General features: G+C 32.3%; 1 protein-coding gene across 1 annotated transcript; it reads left to right on the plus strand.

Moving 5' to 3' along the window:
- Nucleotides 1-1,613: 1,613 nt before the first annotated feature.
- Nucleotides 1,614-23,672, plus strand: LOC117114246 (the record flags this gene model as incomplete). Its single annotated transcript, XM_033257854.1, is given in 2 exon segments — nucleotides 1,614-1,660; nucleotides 22,183-23,672. A coding segment is annotated over 1 exon segment (1,378 nt), but the record flags the coding sequence as incomplete, so codon positions are not given.

Here is a 23,672-nt window from a genome sequence, read left to right on the forward strand (position 1 = left end):
TGCATATACGCCCCCTCAAAACCACTTCTCAACAACAAAAACCCCTAGTCGTTTATTCGAATAAGGTATTTTCAACATTTGTTAATAATTAAAATATGCATTATATAATGAAACAATAATAATAATAATAAAAATAATACGCAATGACACAGTTATCATTATTAAATCTTAACATTTTTTTTTACTGAAATAAGCATACTGTACCGTTTTAATTCGAATAAACGACACGGGGGCGTTTATTGTTGAGAAGGGATTTGAGAGGTCGTATTTCGAAGAAGGTGTTTAGTTATTATTATTATTATTTTTTTTTTTGGTGTAAAATGGATACTTATTATGCTCAATTAAACGCCCCTCAATTTTACTGTAAATGTGGAACTGATAACACATGGTAACGTACTCACGTGAATAATCGCCCTTTTGAATAAGCGCCCCTCTCCTAACTTGAAAATGTTGTTAATTGCCCCGTTTGAAATTGAATAAGCGCCTCTCAAAAATATCATGTGATTTTTTTTTAGCAAGTCAATAATCCAATCAATCCTGGGACATATTTTTCTTATTCAATTTCAAAATGAGGATATTTCTCCTTGATAGATGACAGCTTCCTGGACATGAATCTTTCCAACTCTACTCTTCCAAGTTTCCTCTCTTACATTTGTCTAGTCACTTCTCTTTTTTTTCCTCGACAATTTTTTGTACCTTTAGCACGTTCTCATCTGAGTTTACAAACCCTGCAATGATCCTGTAAATCTCAATCGGCAGATGACGACAACCATTACCACCACCACTAATTTCATCTGCTCTTATGTAAATTTGTATTTGTATTTGTATTATATAATCTTGTTTTCATTCATAAAAGCGCCCCTTGAATTTTCCAAGTTCCCATAATAAGAACCCCATCAATTTTCCTCTATTTCCATAAGTGCCCCCATTTCCACTTGTTTTCATAATAACCGCCACTCAAAAAGTTCAGCGCCCGGAGCTTTCGGCCGAGTACGGTATCCACAACCATCGAAATGTATTTATTATGCGTACCACCCGTACTCAGGGTCTTTTGTTCGAACGATGATAGGACTATGCTTAATTGTAGTTATTTTTTGTCAATTTATTGTTTCTTTGGTATTTCATTAAAAATCCGACGGATGAGGGTTATGCTATTAATCTCAATAACTGTATAAATAAGCATTAAATAAATCATGTCTTTTTTGTTGTTGATATAATATGGATAAAACTAAAATATTTTTCAATCCGGAATTTTCATATTTCCTTCACTAAATTAAACTTAATTCAATTCAATTTGGGAATAAGTTTACTTCTGGTGATAATAGGCCTACCGTTATTTTTTTTAATTTTTTTTTTTTATAGTAAACACCGGTAAAACAAGTACACTTGAAGTCTGTCTTATATTTAATTACATTGGAAATTAATCAGTTGATTATCTTTTTTTATAACTATTATTTATTTACTTTTCATATTTTTCGTTTAAATCAAAAATATATTCTCTAGCGTAGTTCAGTGTTCATCGTATGCACACACTATCATCAGTTTAGATTTAGTTTTTTCCAGAGCCGAAGTTATTGAGCGTCTACCGCCCTCATTTGTTTATTGATGGCAGCGCGAAGGTTGACTGACGAAAGTTGCAGAAAAAGTTTACAAGTTTCAGGTAAAATATGTTTCTATGTTTCTTAATTCGTAAACAAATCGTATTTCTAATCCACTTTTGGTGTATTAGATTCCTTTATTTTTAATTTAACTCATTTAAAAGCCACGCCTAGGCGGGAAATCTTGTAAGTTAGCTACATCAGCACACAGTGGTTTGCTGTAATTTGATCATCTTCACCCAAGTTTGACATGACTTTCTGCAGGGTAAAATGGTGATGGGTTGAGTATAATTTGTGCTTTTCACTGGGCCTAGATTTAACGGGTTCAAACCAAGATATTTATTGCTGCAATCCTTGATAGATTTCTTTAACCAGATTTTCTAATTCATGTATTTTGATATTATTTGACAACATTTGGCTACCACCTCAACTCCAATGTTTGTTTTTGCATAACAATATGCTACAAAAACTACTGGCAATCAATGAGATGATTGGAAAAGATGGTTTTATATAGAGAATGTATACAGCAGAGTGGCATATTTAGTATGTACAATTATTCTACTTGACTCTACCATATAGGAAATTGAATTTCTGTTGGACAAATGTTTTATTTTCCCAACTAAGTATGCACAACCTCTAGCAGAAGTTTTTAGCTCAGCAGCCGAACCATCATGCTATATATTATATGAATATTATTTTAAATTGTTGTTTTTTTTATAAACTTTTTTTTTTGGCTACCAAAATTTCTTAGTATACAGTATTTTTATATGAGGACAAATAAAATTTCTGGTATCTTTTATTTTGTCGTATTAAAGTATGAATGCACTTTAGTTATTGTAATAATTCCAATAAATAAAGTTATTGGAGTTATTACAATAACTAAAGTTATTGTAATAACTCCAATCCTAAAACTTGTACTCAATGAAAAATATAGGATATGGTTATGATAAACAAAGAATACGGTTCTAAGAACTTAATTTAAATTGGATACGGGCATGCACAGTTCGAACTACCAATTGGTTTATCCAATATGTAACCATTATAGTACCGTAAATGCTCGAATAAGCACGCTTATTCGAGAGCAGCGCTTATAAAAAAATATTGGCATGGCACTTTCCATGCCTGTTCCTATGTTACCTGTCTCACGTATTCCCGTAGTTCAGTAGGCCTATCATAGATCCTACATCATCGTAAATAAATGTTTGTAAACAAATACTTGTGTCTTATTCGAGAGCAGCGTTTAGCAAAAAAAAAAATCAGGATTGGTGCGAGCATTTACGGTATTTGAATAAAAGATGATATGAAGCATAAAGTATAAATAATACACTTTAAATGGAGAACAGAACCTAGAAATTTGTAAATTTGTCTGTTGTTTTGGTGAGTCAGCCTGTGTAATTTTCAACCACTGTTCTCAACCAATCACAATAAAGACGTACCCCAATAATGGAATGCCGTTGCAGTCACCCCTAAAGTTATATGTTTTCACAAGGGATCAAACATGCCTCACTGCCTCTTTCAAGAAGTCACTAATAACTTCGAAATTTGTTTTTCTTCTCATATTAACCTAGTTGACATGCTGTGTAGAGGCATTTGAGATTCGGGCCTGGCTTCCAAAGGCGAGTCCAGACATTTTGGCTTATGAAGGAGAAGTTGAATTAAGGAAGCTGTCATTACGCATAAAATTGTTGTATAAGGTAAATTGTTAATTTTCATAGAAATTCAGACTGAATAAATACTCACACCATTATATGGGTTAAAAGTAGATGTAAACAGTTTTGTTGATTCATGTGCTAAACAGAATAAAGGCGATATTATGGTTTAATAATATATTTATTTGAGCAAAATATTGATGAATAGAAAGGTATATAAGTATGAACAGTGTTTTATGAAATTGTGACTTAAAATATGACCCCTTTAAAATGGAATGAACACAGACTCCATATTTTAATATTTTTAAACATACCCCAGATAAAAATTGAACCATATTACTACTGTAGTACAGTATATTTATATACTGAGTTTGATCCGTTATCAAATTAGATTTTGTTTGTTAGAAACTTATAGTTAGAAAAATCATTGTGCATTAAAATATAAATATATTTTTAGATTATATCATTGCGATTGAATTATATTGTAATGTAGTCAACTTGAACCAAAAAATTAAATAATGATAAAATAAAAACCTCACATGGTGGTTCCATGAAGTGAGCCATCTTGTGATGACATGCATGTATCATTTCAGCAGATATATTTATTATAAATTTATATGTAATTACATAATTGTATAATACATAACTATAATTCTGCATAATGTTCCATAAAGTTAGAGTATTCTTTAATAATATCAAGGATAGGTTATTATTCAATTACTTTAATTCTTATAACAAAGTTTTATTATAAAACAAATAGAAAGGAAGAAATAGTGACATAAATTATTTTTTGTTGAAGATATGAACATCTAAAATACTACACAATGTCAAATTATTAACTCTTTAAAAATTGAAACAAATTTTTAATAAAATTTTCATATGCAGAGGATGGGCAGCGTTTGCTGTTTTACAAGCTAGGTTGATTATATTGTCCATTGTTGTACAGTACGGTAGGGTTTTGTTCAAAGTTGAGAAAAGCTTGAGAAAAGCTTAAAAGAAAAAGACAAATCACCAGTATCTGCTGCAAAAAAAGCAATGGAATACAGCTGGAGTAGTCTGCATAGCATAAGGCTTAACCACACAAACATAATGCATTTTCTTGCCCTTTGGTAATCTTTCTGGAACCACTTTGTATTTGGTTGATATAAAAGCCTTAAGGTATGTAAGATAATGGATAAAAGTGCTTGTTAAGAATCAAGCGGGTTGAATAAGTTTAAGTGTATGGTAAACTTGACCGTAAACTTATAAAAGTTTTTGCTGCATTTAGGAGCTACCTTGCTTGACACGCTTATATTAAAATGGTATTTTTTTTTTAAGTCATAATTTCTATCATTGTCATGTAGTTTTAATGTCATGGTAAAATGGCATTATGTCAATTCATCATTTTTATCCTTCAATCATTAACGTGTCTGTCGTTTTGTTCATGCCAAATTTATACATTTGAATCAAATAAAAATATCTAGACAGCTTTAAAGACCTTCCAATGTTAATCTATATTAAACATTGAACATCCTCTCATTACCACAATTTCTCCCCCAGTGTAAGCCCCCTGGGTACCTCTTATCATCAGACTCATGACTGAAAGACTAATGTTCAAGGCCATCAGAATATGGATCCACTCCCAACAGTATATAAAACTTCTAATTCTTTTTATATAAAATATGGCAAATCATGCTTGATAGGAAGTTTTACAAGGTAGTGCACTGTCTTTCAGTTGAGACATATACCGGTAAACCGTTGTAACTGCAACCTTTTTTTTACGTTCTTTAATGTTTCAATGTCTCGAAAGAGTGTGTGTTATTGAAACTTGCATATGAGCCTCTCCATCTGAAAGTATAGCACACAGACACTCTTTGGAAAGAATAGGGGATTGTCTCCTAGTGTATTTCCAATTCATCACTAGAAGGATCCCACTGGAAGTAAATTTTCAGGTTAATTGTGATGTATTTTAAACCAAAGGAATCCAAATTCTGAATTCACTTTACTTGATTAAGATTTGTTTTATTATTTGGCATTCAATGTAGAAATTACATTAAAAAAATAAATGTACAATGAAATACAAAGTAAGGAATGATGGATGATAACCTATTACTATTAAATATTAGAATTATTTCCAATGGGGTTCAAAAGCCAGGTAATTATTATAATAAAAATAAAGAGAATGTAAAATATGAATATTAGTCAGTTTGACTCCATGGTGCTAATATTGAGCATTTGGGATTTGAGTAATGATGTTGTTTCCTTTGCATAAAGTTTGATGGTTTGAATAAGTTCCTGTATTAACTATTTCCTTATGACTTATGTGATTTACGGATTTAGCCTAGCTGATCTGATGTCTAAAGGAGCTATGAGCACTTCAGTACCAATGCATAGATTATTGAAAATTAAATTGACAATTTAATCAATAAAAAGAGGCATAAAAATTAAACTTTATTAAAGGATTTTTCAAACTTAATTTAATGGACATCCAGACCTGTGTTGGTGTATGTTGCTTTGTACCTAAATGGTCAATTTGATTTCTAGATAAAAGTATAAAAAATTCTTCATTGGTTACAAAATGTATTTTATATAAATATAATACTATAAATATTAGTGTATACTCTGAGTCTGAGGTTACTGAGACCCCTGATTTGAAACCAAATAAATGTATTTATGTTGAAGACCTCAAATTTAATGTTACATGGAAGCTCCCCCCCTCCCTTCCCATAACCTTCCTCCTTTGACAGACCAAGGCTCCTTGTTGGCACTGATTTGTCAGACAAAAAAGTGAAAAACTTTTTTATAGTTCTTTCAGCATAATTATTTAAAAATGTCTCACTCTCAGAAGAGCTTAAAATGACCCTAAAAATGGCCGTGCCCTGGACCCTACTATGGCTTTGTACATAGACCCCTCTAGTCTTCGTCACATATTGTCAGACCACTTTAGGACAATTTATCTCTATTCCTAAATGCAGAGTAGTCTTCAGTCAACAATAGGCAGATTGACAATAGGTGTAATGTACTGTACCACTCTATGTTCATATTCTTTGCTTAGATGAGATTAGGTATTTGGAAACGATCAATTCTTTTTTCCATGATTCCGAATCCAAAACAAGGCCTGGGTCCATCTAAGCGCACATAAGTCCCTATTAATTCTGTCTTCCATTATGTAAATTTATTATTCTTACCTTTACCTGTATTCCACGTGGGTGATCTCATCATCTGCGAGACTGCTCCTGCAGAATAGTGTCATGCTTGTGAGAAATGAAGATGTCCCAATTCAGGACTAGGTCTTAGGTTAAGTTATTTGCATTCAATACCCACCTTGTTGATTCAATCTTTCTGGGTTTATTTTGGTTATGATATCTATTACAAATACCGACTAGGTTTTCGCAGCTATAGCGGATATAGTTGTCAGTATTAACTGAATGCTTTGACTTTGACACAAGATTTACAAGCTGCGTGATGGAGCACTGAACATGTTGTCACTGTAAACATCTAGGGCAAAATCAATTAACCTTGTTTCAATCTACAGTACTTAAGTAATGAGAAGTTGTTTTTGTTTGTTTGTTAATTATATGAATTATGAATTAATTTTTAATGTAGTGCATACAAATTAGCTGAAATCCATTATTGAAAAAATAAATAATAATGGCATTTATTATATCACTAGCACTTTTCAATATCACCAGAGCCAACCAAATCCCATTGGTGAAGGTTCTGCAGAAGGCCCTGGAAGCTCTGGCAATTCAAAAGGCTTTCTTCAATTTAAAGTCTCATGTAAACTGTAAGAACTACATAGAATTTGATAACACCTCTCCACTGGCACCACCACTGTCAGAAACATACAGTAGGTCAACAGAGAAACTCGTCTCATCGACATGAGCACTGTGAAACTGAACGGAACTGACATTCGCACAAGTTTGGCAAGTGTTGAGTTTCTTTCAGTTACCCATGTTCCACTTTTTGCGGAACTGAGAGAAACTGATAAAGCGGCCAAAGTTGACATGAGTTTAGTTCCGTTGAGTTTCTTTTAGTTGCTCAAAGTCGACATGAGTTTAGTTCAGTTTCTTTCAGTTGCGCGGATCACTTTGGTCGACCAGTTGGGTTGAGTTCAGTTGTGTTTCGACCCGAGCCTACATTTAGGCAGGTGAGATTCAGTGGGTTGTAATCCTGGTAATTAAAAGGGGACTGGCCTTCATAAAGTAGAATGATGGAAATCAAACTTAGGTCTCCTTGGTGGCAAAAAACCAGACAAACCCAGACTGAATCTACTATAAATTATGCAGAATCTATTTCATAGGTGATAATGTTTGAACGATTTATAAAATTGACACCCTAGGCTGATGAAACACAAACATTATCGCTTATGAAAATTATTTATGAAAACAGCCATAGAACATTAGCTTACCAGGTGCCCAAGAACACAAGAGAATGGCCAATGGCCAGATTTAATGTGACAGCAAATTTGAACATTATGAGTGTTTAATATTAGTTTTCTTTTTTCACGCCTCTACATGGCCGGTAACTCTTATCAAGGTATTTCAAAGGAGGCTTTGAATATCTTGGGAGTGTCGCACATTAAAAAAATAAAATCCTGGCGCCATAACCTTCCTGTTGTATTTGGAAAGAAAAACATTGTGTAGGTATGAAATGGGATGTGACTTGGCTTGATTTATAAATGAATAAAAAAAGTGGGCTTTTTAACTTACCTACCAGTACACCAAAGTATAACTTTTTGGGTGCTAGCATGAGACACAGTGGTGCTGCCAGGTTTTGTCCAATCATGGGTACTAAGTGGTCCGACTGGTGTCTGATAATTTTGGCTGGGTCTAGGGGGATCTGGTTGAATTTCGATTGGTTGACTGATGATTAATAATAATAATTGTCAGCTTATAGCCCATAATGTAAAATACCGGTACCTCTATGCACTTTACAGCAGGGAGTGGGATAAATTATTAAAAATTTTACCTAATAATGAATGAATGAATATCAACAATAATAATAAATATACTATTACAATGTTCAGTGATATTGATTGATTGATATTAGTTAATTGAATAAGTGATAGATTAATTGGTTAATAATTTTTTTAAATGATTATTGATCACTTGGTTGGATTGTTATGGAATTAAAACTAAATTAATGAGGTGTCCAACACACAAAAAAACCCCCAAAAAACAGATCAACTGTGTTTTAAATACCTTAAGGAAAAAGAACATTTTCACATTTCTTTTAGTTAAAAACTTATGCTCTCCATAAGCATACATACTTTACAAGAGGTTGATTGATTAATTGATTGATTTGGTTGAATGATTATTGATCATTGACTGATTTGTTAATTGACTAATTGGGGGGTGGGGCGGGGATATTGTCGTCTTAGACAGCCTCTGTAGTGGACGACGAGAGTTGCTGGTACTGGGTTACCGGGTAGCACAGACACGAAGGGACCCTTAGGGGCGAAGAAAGTCATTGATCGAGTTTCTAGTCCACATATCAAGCGCCCTGAGCATCTTACATTAGATGGATATGTGCGCTATATAAAACTAAACTATTATTATTATTATTATTATGCGCCCGACATACAAACATCTTCGGAAAATCAGGAGTCGTCTTAAATGTGGGTTGCCTTACACTAGTGTAAAGTACTCATCGTAGATGGCAATGTGGGTTTTTGTGTTTTTTAGTTAAATCAAGGAAAATAACATACAAGGCAAATTTTCTCATTTCCTGGCATCTGCTTTTTAGTCATGTGATTTTTTTCATATGTGCCTATTTATATCATGCTTTAAAAGATTTAGGAAATCATGAATATGTGGCTGTTTTTTTTATTCATTTTGCAAAGTTGTTAGCAAATCTTACAGTAGCTCATCAATAGTTTTTCTGTGTAGTTTTTCGTGTTTGATATTTTAGCTTTATAATTAAATCGTCTCCTTCAGGGATTATTGTTCCTATATGCAAGCAATATTATCTGATGGAATTAGGTTTAGTACAGTAGTTAGTATAGTTTTGGTAAAAAGAAATGATTGATTGATTGGTTAGTTAAATGATTGATTGAATGCTTGATTGATTGATTCATTCATTGATTATCAAGTGAATTATTCAACATTATTTAAATAAGAATAAATGTCTAAATTATGTATTCAATGCATACTGTACTGTAATATGAAATTGTTTCATAAGTGTAAAAATTGTGTTTTAATTCAAGGAAGGCATGAATTAACTAATGACTAATCTTTATTGGTAACAATTAAATGAATTTATAATGTCTTGAACATTTGTAAAATCAGTGAATAATGCAATTGTTTAATCTGTCTTATTAGAAGTTAATAACCTTTAGTTTATACTTCATAATTTTAATAAAAGTTTCTCCAGAATTCACCAGACATCATTTTAATTTCTTATGAATCTTAAATAAATGCTGACGATTTTTTATAAAGTGTAACTAAGTTAAAACTTGACTTAACTGAGACAAGAACTTAAGTGTGTTCTTGTGTGTGGTGCTCTAGAAAAAAGTGTAATTTAAACTTCTCATAACAATCCAGTTATTAAATTAGTTTACTGACAAAACAAAAGCAAAAGAAATCCGAGCTTCGCCTAATGTAATCTTATAATAGAGAGGTGTGAGGTACCGTCCACTATCCTCGTTCAGTTTGTTTTGAGTCGGTTCTGCTTCTCCGCTCATGCATCTAATTGATTTATGATTCATTACAGAGCATGCATTTGTATACAGTGCTTTACCCTATCTATATTCTTTTTTAGTTTCTAATCGAAATATTGAAGGATAATTCTACCTTTTGATACATATCTCGATAACTGACCCAGATAGGAATGCTCAATTATTTGTTACTGTATTTTGAGGCACACTCTTTGTACAGCTGTTACATGTTTTTAGTACACAGTATTTATATTTTATACTGTAGTACACATGTATTGTTCTTTGTACGATTGTATAAGTACTGTACTCTAAAAATAGGCCATATGTGATTTTTGTAGCCTATTTATCTTGGTACACTAAGTTTAATATGCCATCTTGAGAGGAAAAACATGATGTAAAATTTCTAAAATAACAATAGATGATGTCTTAAAAGACTAGCAAGTTTAGGCCTTTTGTACAAGCAAATATTTATTTTAAATAACTTTTTTCTTTTTTGTGAGCTGTTACTGATACGGGGTTCAGTTTCTGATGGTTAACCAGTTTCTTCTTTAGTGATATTTATTTGATATTTATTCTACTACACTTGTATTTGGTCTTGATAGGTCTACACCTGAAGTACTTTGTTCTTTTCCTGTTTAATACTACCATAATAAACCAACAGTCCGCAAACTATAGGCAGTGGCCCACCCTGCAAAAACATTTTTGGAGGGCTGCAAAGGTGCCCAAGAAAAAAAAGATTTGTTGTTAAACTGCCTCAATGATACAGTTTAGTAAATTTACAGTTTATACTAAATTTTGTCACAATAGAACAGATAACGATGTCAAATTATTGTATATCATAAGAATATGAAGTAATTTTCACAACTAGAACTTCCTGCCAGGTTTTGGTATGTTGGTCCCTGGCGCAGCGGGGCCGAGGCTTGGTACCTACAATACTGTAGTTAAAGTAGGCCGTAAAGTAAGCAGTTTGCACAACGCTGTACTGAACCTATATTTGATGCTTGTTTTTGCTACACTTTTAATTGATTGTTTTTGCACACACCTGTATTTGATATCAGTTCCTACACTAGTAGTATGCATTTGATAACTGTTATTGCCACATGTTTATTAATACTTGATCTTGCTACACATTTATATTTGATATCTGTTCTTATTACTAAATGTGTAATAATACTTGTTTTTGCTATAACTATGATTATTGCTACAACTGTATTTGACACTACTTGTTCTTGTTACACTTATATTTGATATCTGTCCTTACTGCTAAATCTGATTTTTTTAAATACTTGTTTTTGCTACAGTACAGTATGCCTACAGTATGTATACAGTACGGTACGCTACTTGCTTTTTGCTACAACTGTGTTCGATTACAGTATATTCCTAGCTTGCCTTTTATTAGATTTGCTCTTGCTATACATTAACAGTGGTTTTTGTTAATGCTACACATGTTAGATACTGCTGTATCCAATGACCAAAATTAATTAAATTATATTGAATATTTTCCTGGATGTACCGATTTAAACCTAGATAGGCCGTACTGTATACTTTTGAACTGGATACACTTGTTTACCTAGAAAACCAATATGGCTGAATTATTTTACTGTTATGGTTAAACCAATTTTACATTGGTAAACCAATTTACTAATTAACATTAACCAGATAATATTAGTTACCTGGAAATACCAATTTCATGTGCAAACCAGATAATAAAAGTAGGCGCCATATTAGTGTGTAGCATAAAATACAAATGAAATGAGTACAGTACCAGTATACCTAAGCCAATACCAATTAACCCAGACATTTTATTGCATTATATTATTATCACCAATTTCTGGATATATTGGTAGGCCTACCAGCTGGGTAAACCAGTATACCTACAGTAACTAAACCAGTTATACCTAGATATAGACCAGTTTACCCAGACAACATCCAATTTACTGAATTAACCTGTCGTGCCATTTTGCTTTTCAGCATAATTTTGAAGTTCATCAAATTGCCTCTCTCCATCTTGCCTTATTTACAATTCTATACTATCATCATCATCACAGTCATGGTTGTTTATTTCTTGTTGCCATGGAAGTGGATAAGATTTTCATTTGTTTCCATGACGGCTTCTTCATTAATTGTTACATTTATGGTAATATAAAAATGTTATTGTAAACAGATATTAATAATTACAATACAAACCGTGCGTAAGTTACAAATGTCCAATAATGATTCTGAGATTGTACTTTTGTAGTTTAGTCACAGGTGCTTCACATATAAACTGTATTCAAGTGGACCGATATTCTATCTGGTACAGTATATTTTTGTTTACTGAATGTCTCTTTAAAGTGATAGTGTCTTGGACAGAGGTGGATCTGGCATTTTTCAAACAAAGGGTACCAAATTTTCAGAATAGATAAGTGGGGTGTGCGGTAGCTATACCAGCAGTGGTATGATCAAGGAGCGGAAGGCCCTGTAGATACTTTTTGTATCCTGTTTTTAATTATTTCAATACATGGTAATGGTATTGATATGTATTATGAAATTAACATGTGCCTCCCCCTTCCTTTCTCTCTCTTCTCCCCCCCCCCCTTGTTTGTATCTTCCTCTGTTGGAGAGGAAACGTTCACTGATGAATGAGTGGCTATACTTATATACTCTATCCCACTGTTAGCCTTGTCATTTGTATTTCCCACTGTGTATTAACAAATAACAAGGGGCAGTGCATACGCTGGGCTTTTGCAAGGGAAAATAAGTAGGGGTGGGGGTGGGGGATAGTCTTATACCGGAGGAACTACAGTACATGCAAGTATATAATTATAATAATAACCATGTAATGTGGCTTTATATCATAAGTTATCAAAGGTATAGAGATTCGGATGTTTGTATTTCTTAAAAAGGTGAATGGTAACTTATGATGTCAAAACTTCCTCTTTAAAGGGATCAACCTTAATGTCAGGAAGTTTATCCTTCCACTTCAAAGATCATTTTATGTATCCAGTAATGTACATTACTTAGTAAATCTATGTTTGAAGAGGGATTAAAGTAGAAACTTAGAAAGCCAAGAGGCTCAACGGTATGAGCTCTGTGAGGTTGTGCTTACACAGTTTACACAACCTCTGAATGTAGAGAGAGATCGCAGGTCAATATTTACAGTTGTATTGTACATGGGCTTTTCCCTGGCAAACGATTGCAATATTCATTAAGTAAATAAGTGTTTATTTTAAAGGGTCTGCACTGTTGACTGAATGTCAGAGATTTGTAGCAGATCAACAATAGAAAAAGCACTTTAGACTCTCTGTTTCACATGATGTTTGGAAATCATGTAAAACAGAATGGAAATATTATATATGCCCATCAAAATACTTACTAAAGGTAGGTCTAATTTATGTATTTTTGAAATTTATGAATACTAAGCAGTACTGTACTTTGAAAACATGGCTAGGGAGATAGTATTGCGTGTTGTGTGCAGAGTCCAAACTAGATTGTGGTAGCATGAAGCCAGTGGCATGGTTGCATTATATTCAACTCATCCAAGAAGATTTGGTTCTACCAACTGGAGGCTATAGATTGTAAATTTTGATTTTCAGACACAGTGTTTTGGGAGACCAATGATAGTGATTTATTTTACTTTTTAGGAATCCTTGCTCTCACTGTTATTGATCTCTTCCCCGCACCCCCTCCATCCTTTTCTTGTGTTTTACTATTTGCATTGTATTATTCTTGTATTATCATTGAAAAATAATGAAATAAAAATGAATAGTACCTCGACCTAATTCTTGACCACTTTTGTCATTGAAAAATAATGAAATAAAAATTAATAGTACCCCGACCTAATTCTTGACCACTTTTCTTTGGATAATATTTGGTTACTAATACAAAGCAAGATTACTTAATCAGCACATTTATGTAGACTTAGTAACATGCAAAATTATCTAACCAAAATCTGATCATTTGGTATCTTTTAAAATAGATTATTTGAATGTCTTAAATAATGATGGTAATAGCTACGTTATTTTGTAGTTTATTATGTAGTTAAGCTTCGTATTTGGGGAAGGTTCGTTCTTCTTGTGAGCCATGTATCAAAGCATTCATTTTTAGCCTTGTCATTTGTATTCCCCAATTTCTTTTTCATTTTCAATAATATTCAATTTGTTATTGTACATGTTGTATAAGTGGAAATAAATGACATGACTTACGACTAATGATTTAATGAAAATTTAATATTAACTTAGGATATAGCTCATGTGTTTTTAGGATACATGACTTTAAACAGAACTTTACTCAATATGTCTTTAAAATAATGCTGAACGATAAATATAAATGATAATTTAATCAATATACATAAAATTGACTATTACTGTAGGTAGGAATATATTATTTCAATATTCATTTCTAAAGACCCTGGTATTTTCAATTAATTTGGCAGTTAAAAGCTGGTTTGGTTTACTGTACAATACATAAAACTTTTATATAAATTATAATTTGTATTTAAACAAATTTTAAGAGATCTGTTAATCAATATTTAACTAAAGATCAAAATATAAATTTTATGAAATGAATAAACATGATGATAGTACTAGTTTGTAGTTCCAATATACATTTCCATATTTTGTTTTTTAATTCATGGAGGTATTTATAGACAGCCTGCAGTTTGTGTGCTCTTTTGCAAAGACCTTTAAGTTGACTGGTAATCATTATGAGAATTATCATACAAAAACATCTGTAAAAATAAAAAATAATAAAAAAAAAATTATTTGGAACTGTGTTTCATTTTAATTAGGTCTTATTTGGTACATTTAAAAGAGCAATTTGCAGTTGAGTTTTTATGGTGTTTTCCCTTTCACAAATCACAGATGTTATACATTTAACATACTATTTATTATTAGAAGTGTATAGCTTGATTGTAAATTTATATTTCACTAAGGTTGGGAAAACAGTATTATTTACTGGTCAAGCTCTCAAAGATAATGAATTTTTAAAATAAAGTAATATTTGGTGCAAATTGTACTATATAGCCAGAACTCCTAAAAGCTGGATGAGAGCACAATCCTGCGCTTTAGTGAAAAGCTGAGAATGCCAAGCTAGCTCAAACCTGTGGTTCCACCTCCTCCAGTAACAATAGTGGGTCAGCATCTAAATCTTGTGGCTTGTTATTGTTCCAGGCCTTGTAAAAACCCCTGCAGGTCATTCCTTTCAACATTCTTCAGAAAGCCTATTTCTAGCACCTCTTGTTTACTCTCAGACCTGGAGTCACTATTTGTAAAGAGGTGAAAATGATTTTTTTTAACCTCTGGAAAAATACTTCAATTGATTCAAAAAGAAATGTGTGGTTTTCATTGGATGGAGGCAATTTCTATATTTAGGCCTAGCAAATTAAGTGTATTCTCCAAATAGGAAGAAGAGGGATATACTGATCTCAGTTCCCCTTGATAGCAGTGAGGTTTTGCAGCAAAGACCAACAACATTTTGCAACTTAGTAGCTATATTTATTTTAAGTTGAATGATATTATAAGTGAGTATTTTAAATTTATGCACAAGTTAGCATAGATTTCTGGTTTTGTGCTTTCACTTTTTATCTATTCACTAAGTGTATTTTATGCATTTACAACCAAAAAATCATTTGCTATTTAAATTTTATTATAAAATGATAGTTTTTTACTATAATTCAAATATCTGAGTTGCATGCTTGTAGCAAGACTTATTTTGCTACTCCAAGCCACACCAAAACAAGTGGTTGTATCATGTGTATTGCATGTTCTATGAAAATACATAAAGTAAATATTTCAATGTTGGAAAAAAATATTTAGAAATTTCTTTTAATCTGTCACTCAAATAAATTATCAAAGAACTTATAATATTGTGCCAAGATTCTGTTGTGATGTTTGGTAGTACTTAATGATGGTATTTATTTGTGTAATTTATTTAACAATAAAAAGTACAATTTCATTGAATAATAGTTTATAAGAGGGAGGTCATGGGCATCTAAAGCAAATAGTTTAATTAAATATAAGTTGGAAGAGTCAGCTGGGCCTTAAATATTATAGCATAACCAACGTTAAAGAAAATGTATAGGTACAGGCCTTGGTTTTAATAATGAATGGATAACACGATTAAAACCGATGTTATTTTTCATACAATGCAAGGTGTTTATTTTTTTTAAATTGTTGATTAAATATAAATACATAATATACAGACTAAAATAAGTGAAAGATATAAACCTAATATAGTAGTGGTAGGAGGTATTAAACACCTAGGTTTATAAATGTGTTAAAGTTTGAGACTGTGGATTGTTCATACAAAATAATATAAATAAGACGTTTTTACACTAGGACAATTCGATAACGACTTATACACGATAACAATTCAAATGACATCATAATCATGGAAAAACGATATAATTGTTGTTACTACTCTGATTTTAACGTTTTTCTATGATTATGACGTCATTTGGATTGATTTGTGGAATTATTTTTTATTGTATACAAGTTAAGTTGTTATTGAATTTTTCTAGTGTAAAAATTTCTCTTATTTCTTTTATTTTCTATGAAAAATTGCTTTTTAGCTTTATATCGTTGTCATTATCATTGCAAGTATAAACAGGCCTTTATAACAGAAACACTCCAACGGAACCACACATTTTCCTGTAATTGTCAAACACGGTATCATTACATTTTCTCCCAACTGATGTTGGCTATGTCTTTAAACTGTTGCCTTTTCTTGACTGTTGTTTATGACCCATAGAAGAGTACTATGTACTTTGGGCCAATGTGCTTACAGAAAGTATAGTAAATTTGTTTTATTGTTTAAGGTAATCTACAAAAAGATAAATCATCTGTTTGGTATTAGCCCCCCTGTTTTCAGTACTGTAGTGGAAGTGTGATATCAATGACTTATTTCCAAGTGGATTTAAAGAAAGTAAAGAACACTTGGATGGTACAACTCATCAACTCCTTAATTCAATTAAGGATCTCAATAAGTTTGAGGTCAATGTTTTTGTTATTTATGTCAGACACCACCAGTTAAATACTACAAACAACTGTTATCATTCTAGGGTAAATTAGATTAAAAGTTATAATTGGCAGTCCTAGTGCTGTACTGTATTCCTGTTAAATACTGTAAAACCTTGAATAAAAGTCCTGGGTTTCTTCTTTTTAGGACACTGTGGATAAGCTTTTTTTTTTGAGATGGGCTTCTTTTTGAGATGGGCTTCCTTTTCAAGATTACTTTTACAAATTAAAGAGGAGGACTTCTTTTCAAAATGAATAATGTTAATATTAGGAATTGCTGTTAGAAAACCATACTATATTGAAGACATTTTTTCGACATGGAATTTAAAATTTTGTTTTAAAACTCACACAATTTTAAAAATTAGGCCTATAATACTAACTACTAAAGAGGGAAAGGGGGCATCTTTTTGAGATGGGCTTCTCAAGATTTAAAGCCCATTGTTGGGCTTCTATTCGAGGTTGTACAGTATGCAAAAACATCCTGAGTTCTTGATCGTGTGATTGGTTGCATTGAAGGATACAATATGTATCCTCATATAACAAAGGGGATAATGCTGACATTTTACAAGGTTGGGGTCTGGGGTCAGTCCTGATGATGACCCAGAGTATTCCTGGTCAAAGTTTGTGTTTACATCATTATAATTGTAAGAAAAATGAGCTGGCACCAATTTCACTTGCATTCCAAATGGACCCACATGACTGAGGTGAACTTAAGGTCTTGTATTTATTTTATTACTGGACCAGAATCACTCAATACCCCCTACCACAAAGCTAGCGTAACAAGACAAAAAATTGGAATTGCCAATAGCAGGGAGTGGAATACTATAATAATAGGTACTGAATACCAAATAGGTTAACAATTACAGATATGTTGAAATATTAGATACTGTTAATGCTAAATAGGTCAAATGTATAATACATCTGTCTGACACATATATTGCTGTTAAATTACTTCCAAAATAATTATATTTCGTATAAAAATAAATCTCTAACTTCTTTTACAGATGTTTTGCCAATTTAGCTGACTATGAATATGTTGTAACAGGGATTCATGGGGATATTATAAAATAAAAAGATTTTCCTTTGTGGCCGTCTCTAAATCTTCCTGTTGGAGAATGATCATCTCTTGTGCATTGGACGGCTTTGATAAAGTTCAAAATTAACCAGGCAAAACAGCATGCAATCCTCATGTTCCGAACATTTTTTCATGGCCGGTAATATAGCTAGTTCACTATATAATTCTTTCTTCTCAACAAACAAAAAGGCCAACAAATAAAAAATTCTTGTGTTGGCCACGTTTTGGGAAAATCCAAAAAATGGGTTGGTCGGTAAGAAATTTTTTTTTTTAAACCAATTGTGTTTATGCCTAAAAAGTAGAAAACACACAAAAATACAACAAAGACCATTTTAAAATCTATATTTAAGAGCAAAACGATCGCATAACACTGTTGCATCACCTACCGTCGCAAGATAGACCCATTCTAGCCTTTTTAGCTTTAAAAATAATTTTTGTTGTAGTCAAAAAAAAAAATCTAAAATGCCGACCCTCAATTTTGAACATTTTGGGGCGATCGGGCATTGGCCAACACAATCATTTTATTTGGTCCAATACAGTAGCATCAATCTAGGAGGTTACTGTAGGTGCACTTGAGGCACTATAACATTTTTGGAAGAGCTAAGTTGGTGTTCCATAGGCATATTCAAAATAAATATTTAAGGTTAGGTATATTCTAAATGAATATTAAGGTTTATAATGTAAAGTGGTAGTATAGCAGATCAATTAATAATAAAGGTGGATTTTAATAAGTGTATATTGCTTGAACTTTACAAAATTAAACCAATATGAGGAACTACTAGTTAAAAAACATTCTGTTCTAATAGGAATATATGAATATGGTATTCAAATTTCACTTCTTTTTTATTTTGTGGTTTTGGTTTCTGTTCCATCTTTACACTTGTCTGATAGCGCTTAGAGACTTTTTGTATTTTGCGCTCTATAAATTAATAACCATTAACCATTAACCATTCTATTATATTTGGTCCTTTTATAGTGTGGACACAAACATTTTATATATGAATGCTACAAAAATAATGATGGTATCAATAGTGAGATGTACTGTATGCTGTAGCACACAGGAATGGGAATGTGAGATAAATAACACATAATGAATAGAAATTAGAAATGGCAAGTGCAGTTAAATAATGATACACCTTGTTTTTGTTGTGACTAATATTTGTAGTTTGAATCTTTGTATTTATTTTTTGTTCTTGTTAGTTGTTAGTTTTGCAGATTGGCGTTAGAGATATAAATACTTGTCATTCAGTGCATATTTATTTAGGATGATGAATACGATCCTCCTAATACATAAATATTTGTATTGGCTCATCAATTTGCGATGATATTACTATATTTGACTTATCAAAACATGCCAAAATACTGTCCATCATTATTAGAATATTGCCCTGATTATGGATGAGTGACATCAAAAGAGAGATATTTTTTGTTGTTGATATTATGGCCATGTTATCATCATGCTTGTACATTCGTCTGCCATCAGCATATTATTGTCATCATCAACATCATCATCTTCATCATTATAATCATCATCATCATCATCATCATAAAAATAATAAGGTTATATCATCATCATCATATAATCATATCATCATCGTAATTATCTTTATAATTATTTGTAAAATTACATCATTATTTAAAAATATAATACTATAACATTCATAATATCGTCATCATCATAGTTTAATTCTATTTTAATGCCTTACTATAGCAATCTCAATTGAAGATAAGATGATTGTGATTGACTGTGCTCCTAAATAGAGCGAAGTATTATTTCACTATTAATATCTTCAATTCATCAACAACAAAGCATTAATCACACAATAATCAAATCAATGGAATATTTCTGATAAAACAAATATTTTTGTTTCTACTTCAGTGACTGCATCAAATCCATGATAGCCCGATTGTAGCTTGGTTGTCATAGTAACATAGGCTAGGCTCATTCTACTGGCTGTGCTAGGGTCATCAGTCAGAGAGAAAAGCATGTTAGGTGGGCTTTAGTTAGCCTTGGATGTCACAAAATATTAGATAGGTTTTAGATAATTATACCACATAATACACCTCCTATATGCAAGTTGAATTTACCAAAAAATATAGTATTTTTTTTATATTCCTAAGCTGAGGATTCATAAGAAATAAATTGAACAGTAATGCTTGAATCTGAAAAAAAACCCAAAAAACAAAAACAATCCCCAAAACATGAGTTTCTCATATTATATTTGTTTATTTTTTATAATAATCTTTTCCAATATCATGTTTTTACTGGTGCACTGTACTATTTTCCTTTGTAATTATCTTTGCCGTGCGTCAAAATACTATGTATGGTACGGTTGATATGGATTCACTCAATATCCTTATTGATGAAAGCAATCCAAAAGAAGGGATTTTGTCAGCCAGTGTTTTTTAGGTCATCTTACAGTAAACCCTATAAAAAAATATTAGTTCTAGTTTCACTCTATCTAGGCTTGAAAAGTGATGAGGGAAGGACGGTATAAAACAAATAATGTCAATAATGTAAAATCTGATTTTTGTTGGACATAACCACCAAAACCAATGGGTCCACTGATATTAAAAATATCACATTTAACTCTGAAACAACTAAGAAAAGTCATGGTTGAATACATTTTCCACAGTGTTACTTCACATGCCTGTGATTATATTTACCAACAAACATTACCACTTGAAACTTGATGATTTTTTATTGTAATCTATTCCTATTAGACCAGATTCCTTTAAAGAATATACAAATTATTCAGAGGAATGTTTGTAAATAGTAATATCTTTTTGCATGTTGTTATTAATAATGTGATATTGTTGATAGTTTAGATGAAATATTTTAACAACAATCAAACCATGCAGCAGCCATTTCAAAGCACTCAACCAAAATTACCTGAACAAAAGATTAATTGAAAATTTAATTAATAGGATTAACTTGTTAAAGCTAATTAGTGACTACAGCTTTTTATATTTTTTTTAAATGACTTTTTGTTAGCCACTTGTTCTGCTCTACTAGTTATAAAAAGTGAATGAATAAAAATGTAGTGGTATGAAGCAACAGGGGTGCCTGATGGATTATCATTTTTAACCTATAGTAAACCCAAGGTCATTTTATCGGGGATGCTGATTGGAGGGGTGTAGAGTAGAGGACCAGGTATTCTACATTCCAGCTAATTTCAGCACCATTTGAATGCTGTGTTGTTGGCATACCACACCAGATTTTACAATATTCTGTGTACAGTTTCTGTATATTATTGCTAAATAGGACCAAGATATCTTGTACTTCAGTGACTATAAACTTTCTTGTAAGTTTGTAAAATGTTTTGTTATTTTGTTTCTAATTGTCATTCACAAATACTGTATTTGTTTTTAAAATTTTCCACACATTCTTACGAATCATTACGTTATATTGAGTTAGACCAAGGAGCATATTAAAAATGCATAAGGTATTATTAGGTAAAAATTTCAACTTGATATAACACATTCAAAATGCCGTATTCACTTATAGTTCATTAAAGTATAGAACCTTTTTATTTTTGCCTAAGTTTAGCTACCATTAGCAGAGTTGCATAAAAAGATAGGTTACCATATTTAGACCTGCTGTAAAGTATTTTTCCCCCTTTTCAATTAATATTTTCAAAAAAGATTTTTACATTTGATGTTTAGTTTTTAATAATTATAAAAATAAAAATGTCATAGTTTTTTTGGTTGTTTGAAATGATGTTTTTTTTTCAACACAAATGGCAGTTTCTTAAACATTGTTATACAGGTATTATAAAAATGATTTTTTACAGTATGATATTTTAAATTATTTATCAGTAATTTTTTTGCAATTTTCTAGTATGTTTTAAAAATATTTAGCTAATGACAGACATTTTTGTCATCCGAAGGTTATACAAATTTAATATAATACTGGGTTCATTATCATTTGGTATTGTCGAATGAAAACAAACCATGTGTTGTCCACACTTCTGTACATAATATGTTTATTAAAATCCATTCATTGATACTGGAGGTAAAAGTATAGAGAATGGCTTGAGGGTAAGATCATTAGAATTATTCTACTCTATTATGAACTTGAATACATTAAGAGAACAAAATAAAATTTATTGATTATTAAGTTAAGGTGAAAGAAGAAATGTATGTTGTTATTTGTTTTGTAAGTTATATATTGACAAGAAGCAAAAAAATGGCCACTTAATTCAATGTTATTTGTTTCATTTCACAGACAGTGGCTATTTGGTTGAGTGCAATCAATGGCAAAGTTCCAAACTGTACTCTGATCAGCTCCGGAAGTCCACTTTGAATGAATTTTATAATAAATTTGAAATTCAGTTACTATGGATTATTACATGCCCAGGGATGCTGGTCCTCTGGATAACCAGAACTACTCCAAAAGCAATTACATGAGAGATATTAATGACAACCAGTGGCCAAGTTCAGAAGGCATTCGCCAGTATCACCAACCAATTGATGACTACAATTACTACAGAGATGGACGACAGGAAGAAACATCACATTCCATTGAGAACCGCCAGAGGATCGGAAGAAATCCAAATGGGAGCATGGACAGAAATCACAGAGAAAGACTTCATCAGTCCTCAACAGGTAGTCCATTTATCATTCACCAGTCCTCAATGGAGTTCCGTAAAAGTCGGCTAATGGTAGGAAATTACCAAGGAGCTCCAAGCTATTCAAGGTCTGCTGATGATGCTGGTCTGTACTTGAGAAAAGATGAGTACCAATCAGAGGGTTCTCGAGGTTATGGAAATAGAAATATAGACCAGGAAAGAGCTCAAAGTGGATCAAAAGAAGCGAGTCAGAGAAAAGCTCCAGCGAAAGAGTACCTTCCTCCTCAAGTAGCTAAACCAGACCCAAGAAATTATCATAGATCAGGGATTTCATCTCAAGCAAGACCAATAGTTGCTTTGCCACCAGATGTGTCTCCTGTCAAGAGATCCTCTAACCATCATGCATATTTTCAAGAACAGTCACGGTCACCACAAGTTGCTCTACAAGATCGCTCTCCACAAATAAGAAGTCCTGCTTCAAACCATTTATCTCAAGAGACAAATAGAAAGAACATGTCTCATGAGCACCATCATAGCCTCTACAGGGGTAGGCCAGATTCACAGACCAGTTTTGCTTTTGATAAAGAGGAACGATACTCACCAAAAGGCTACCAATCACCACAGTCACCATCTCTAAGAAATGACTCGAGACAGGCGTACCATGGATTACCTCAAACTCAGAGATCTTACCAACAAGAAGGTTCAGCTCATTCAAAGGAACGCTGTCATAGGTCTACATCCTCTCCAGTAGCAGCACCACTAAGCTCTCCAACTCAGAGATATTCCCCAAAAGGAATTACCAAGGACTATCAGGGCAAAGCAGAACACTTGATAAAGTCAACATCCTCTCCAGCAACAGCTGATCCAAGAAAGAAAAGGCCATCTGGTGGAAGTATCACATCTAGTGACATTGAACTAAAAAATCAAAGATCTGTGAACATTGTGGATTTAGACAAAGTGATGACATCACCAATGCTGGCAAACGTTCCTGTGGGAAAGGTTACTAGCCCTGTCAGTCCAGATTCTAGAACAGTTAGGAAAACACCAGATGACAAGGTGGCAAGGACTTTTAACTTCAAAATATCAGAAGAGAAGGAAATGCCGGATGTTATTGGATGGGAAAAACAGCCAAACCGACAAAAACAGG

The sequence above is a fragment of the Anneissia japonica genome, unplaced genomic scaffold (genome assembly GCF_011630105.1).
Source record: "Anneissia japonica isolate Jap-2015-1 unplaced genomic scaffold, ASM1163010v1 scaffold199_len4679917_cov187, whole genome shotgun sequence".
Taxonomy (NCBI): Eukaryota; Metazoa; Echinodermata; class Crinoidea; order Comatulida; family Comatulidae; genus Anneissia; species Anneissia japonica.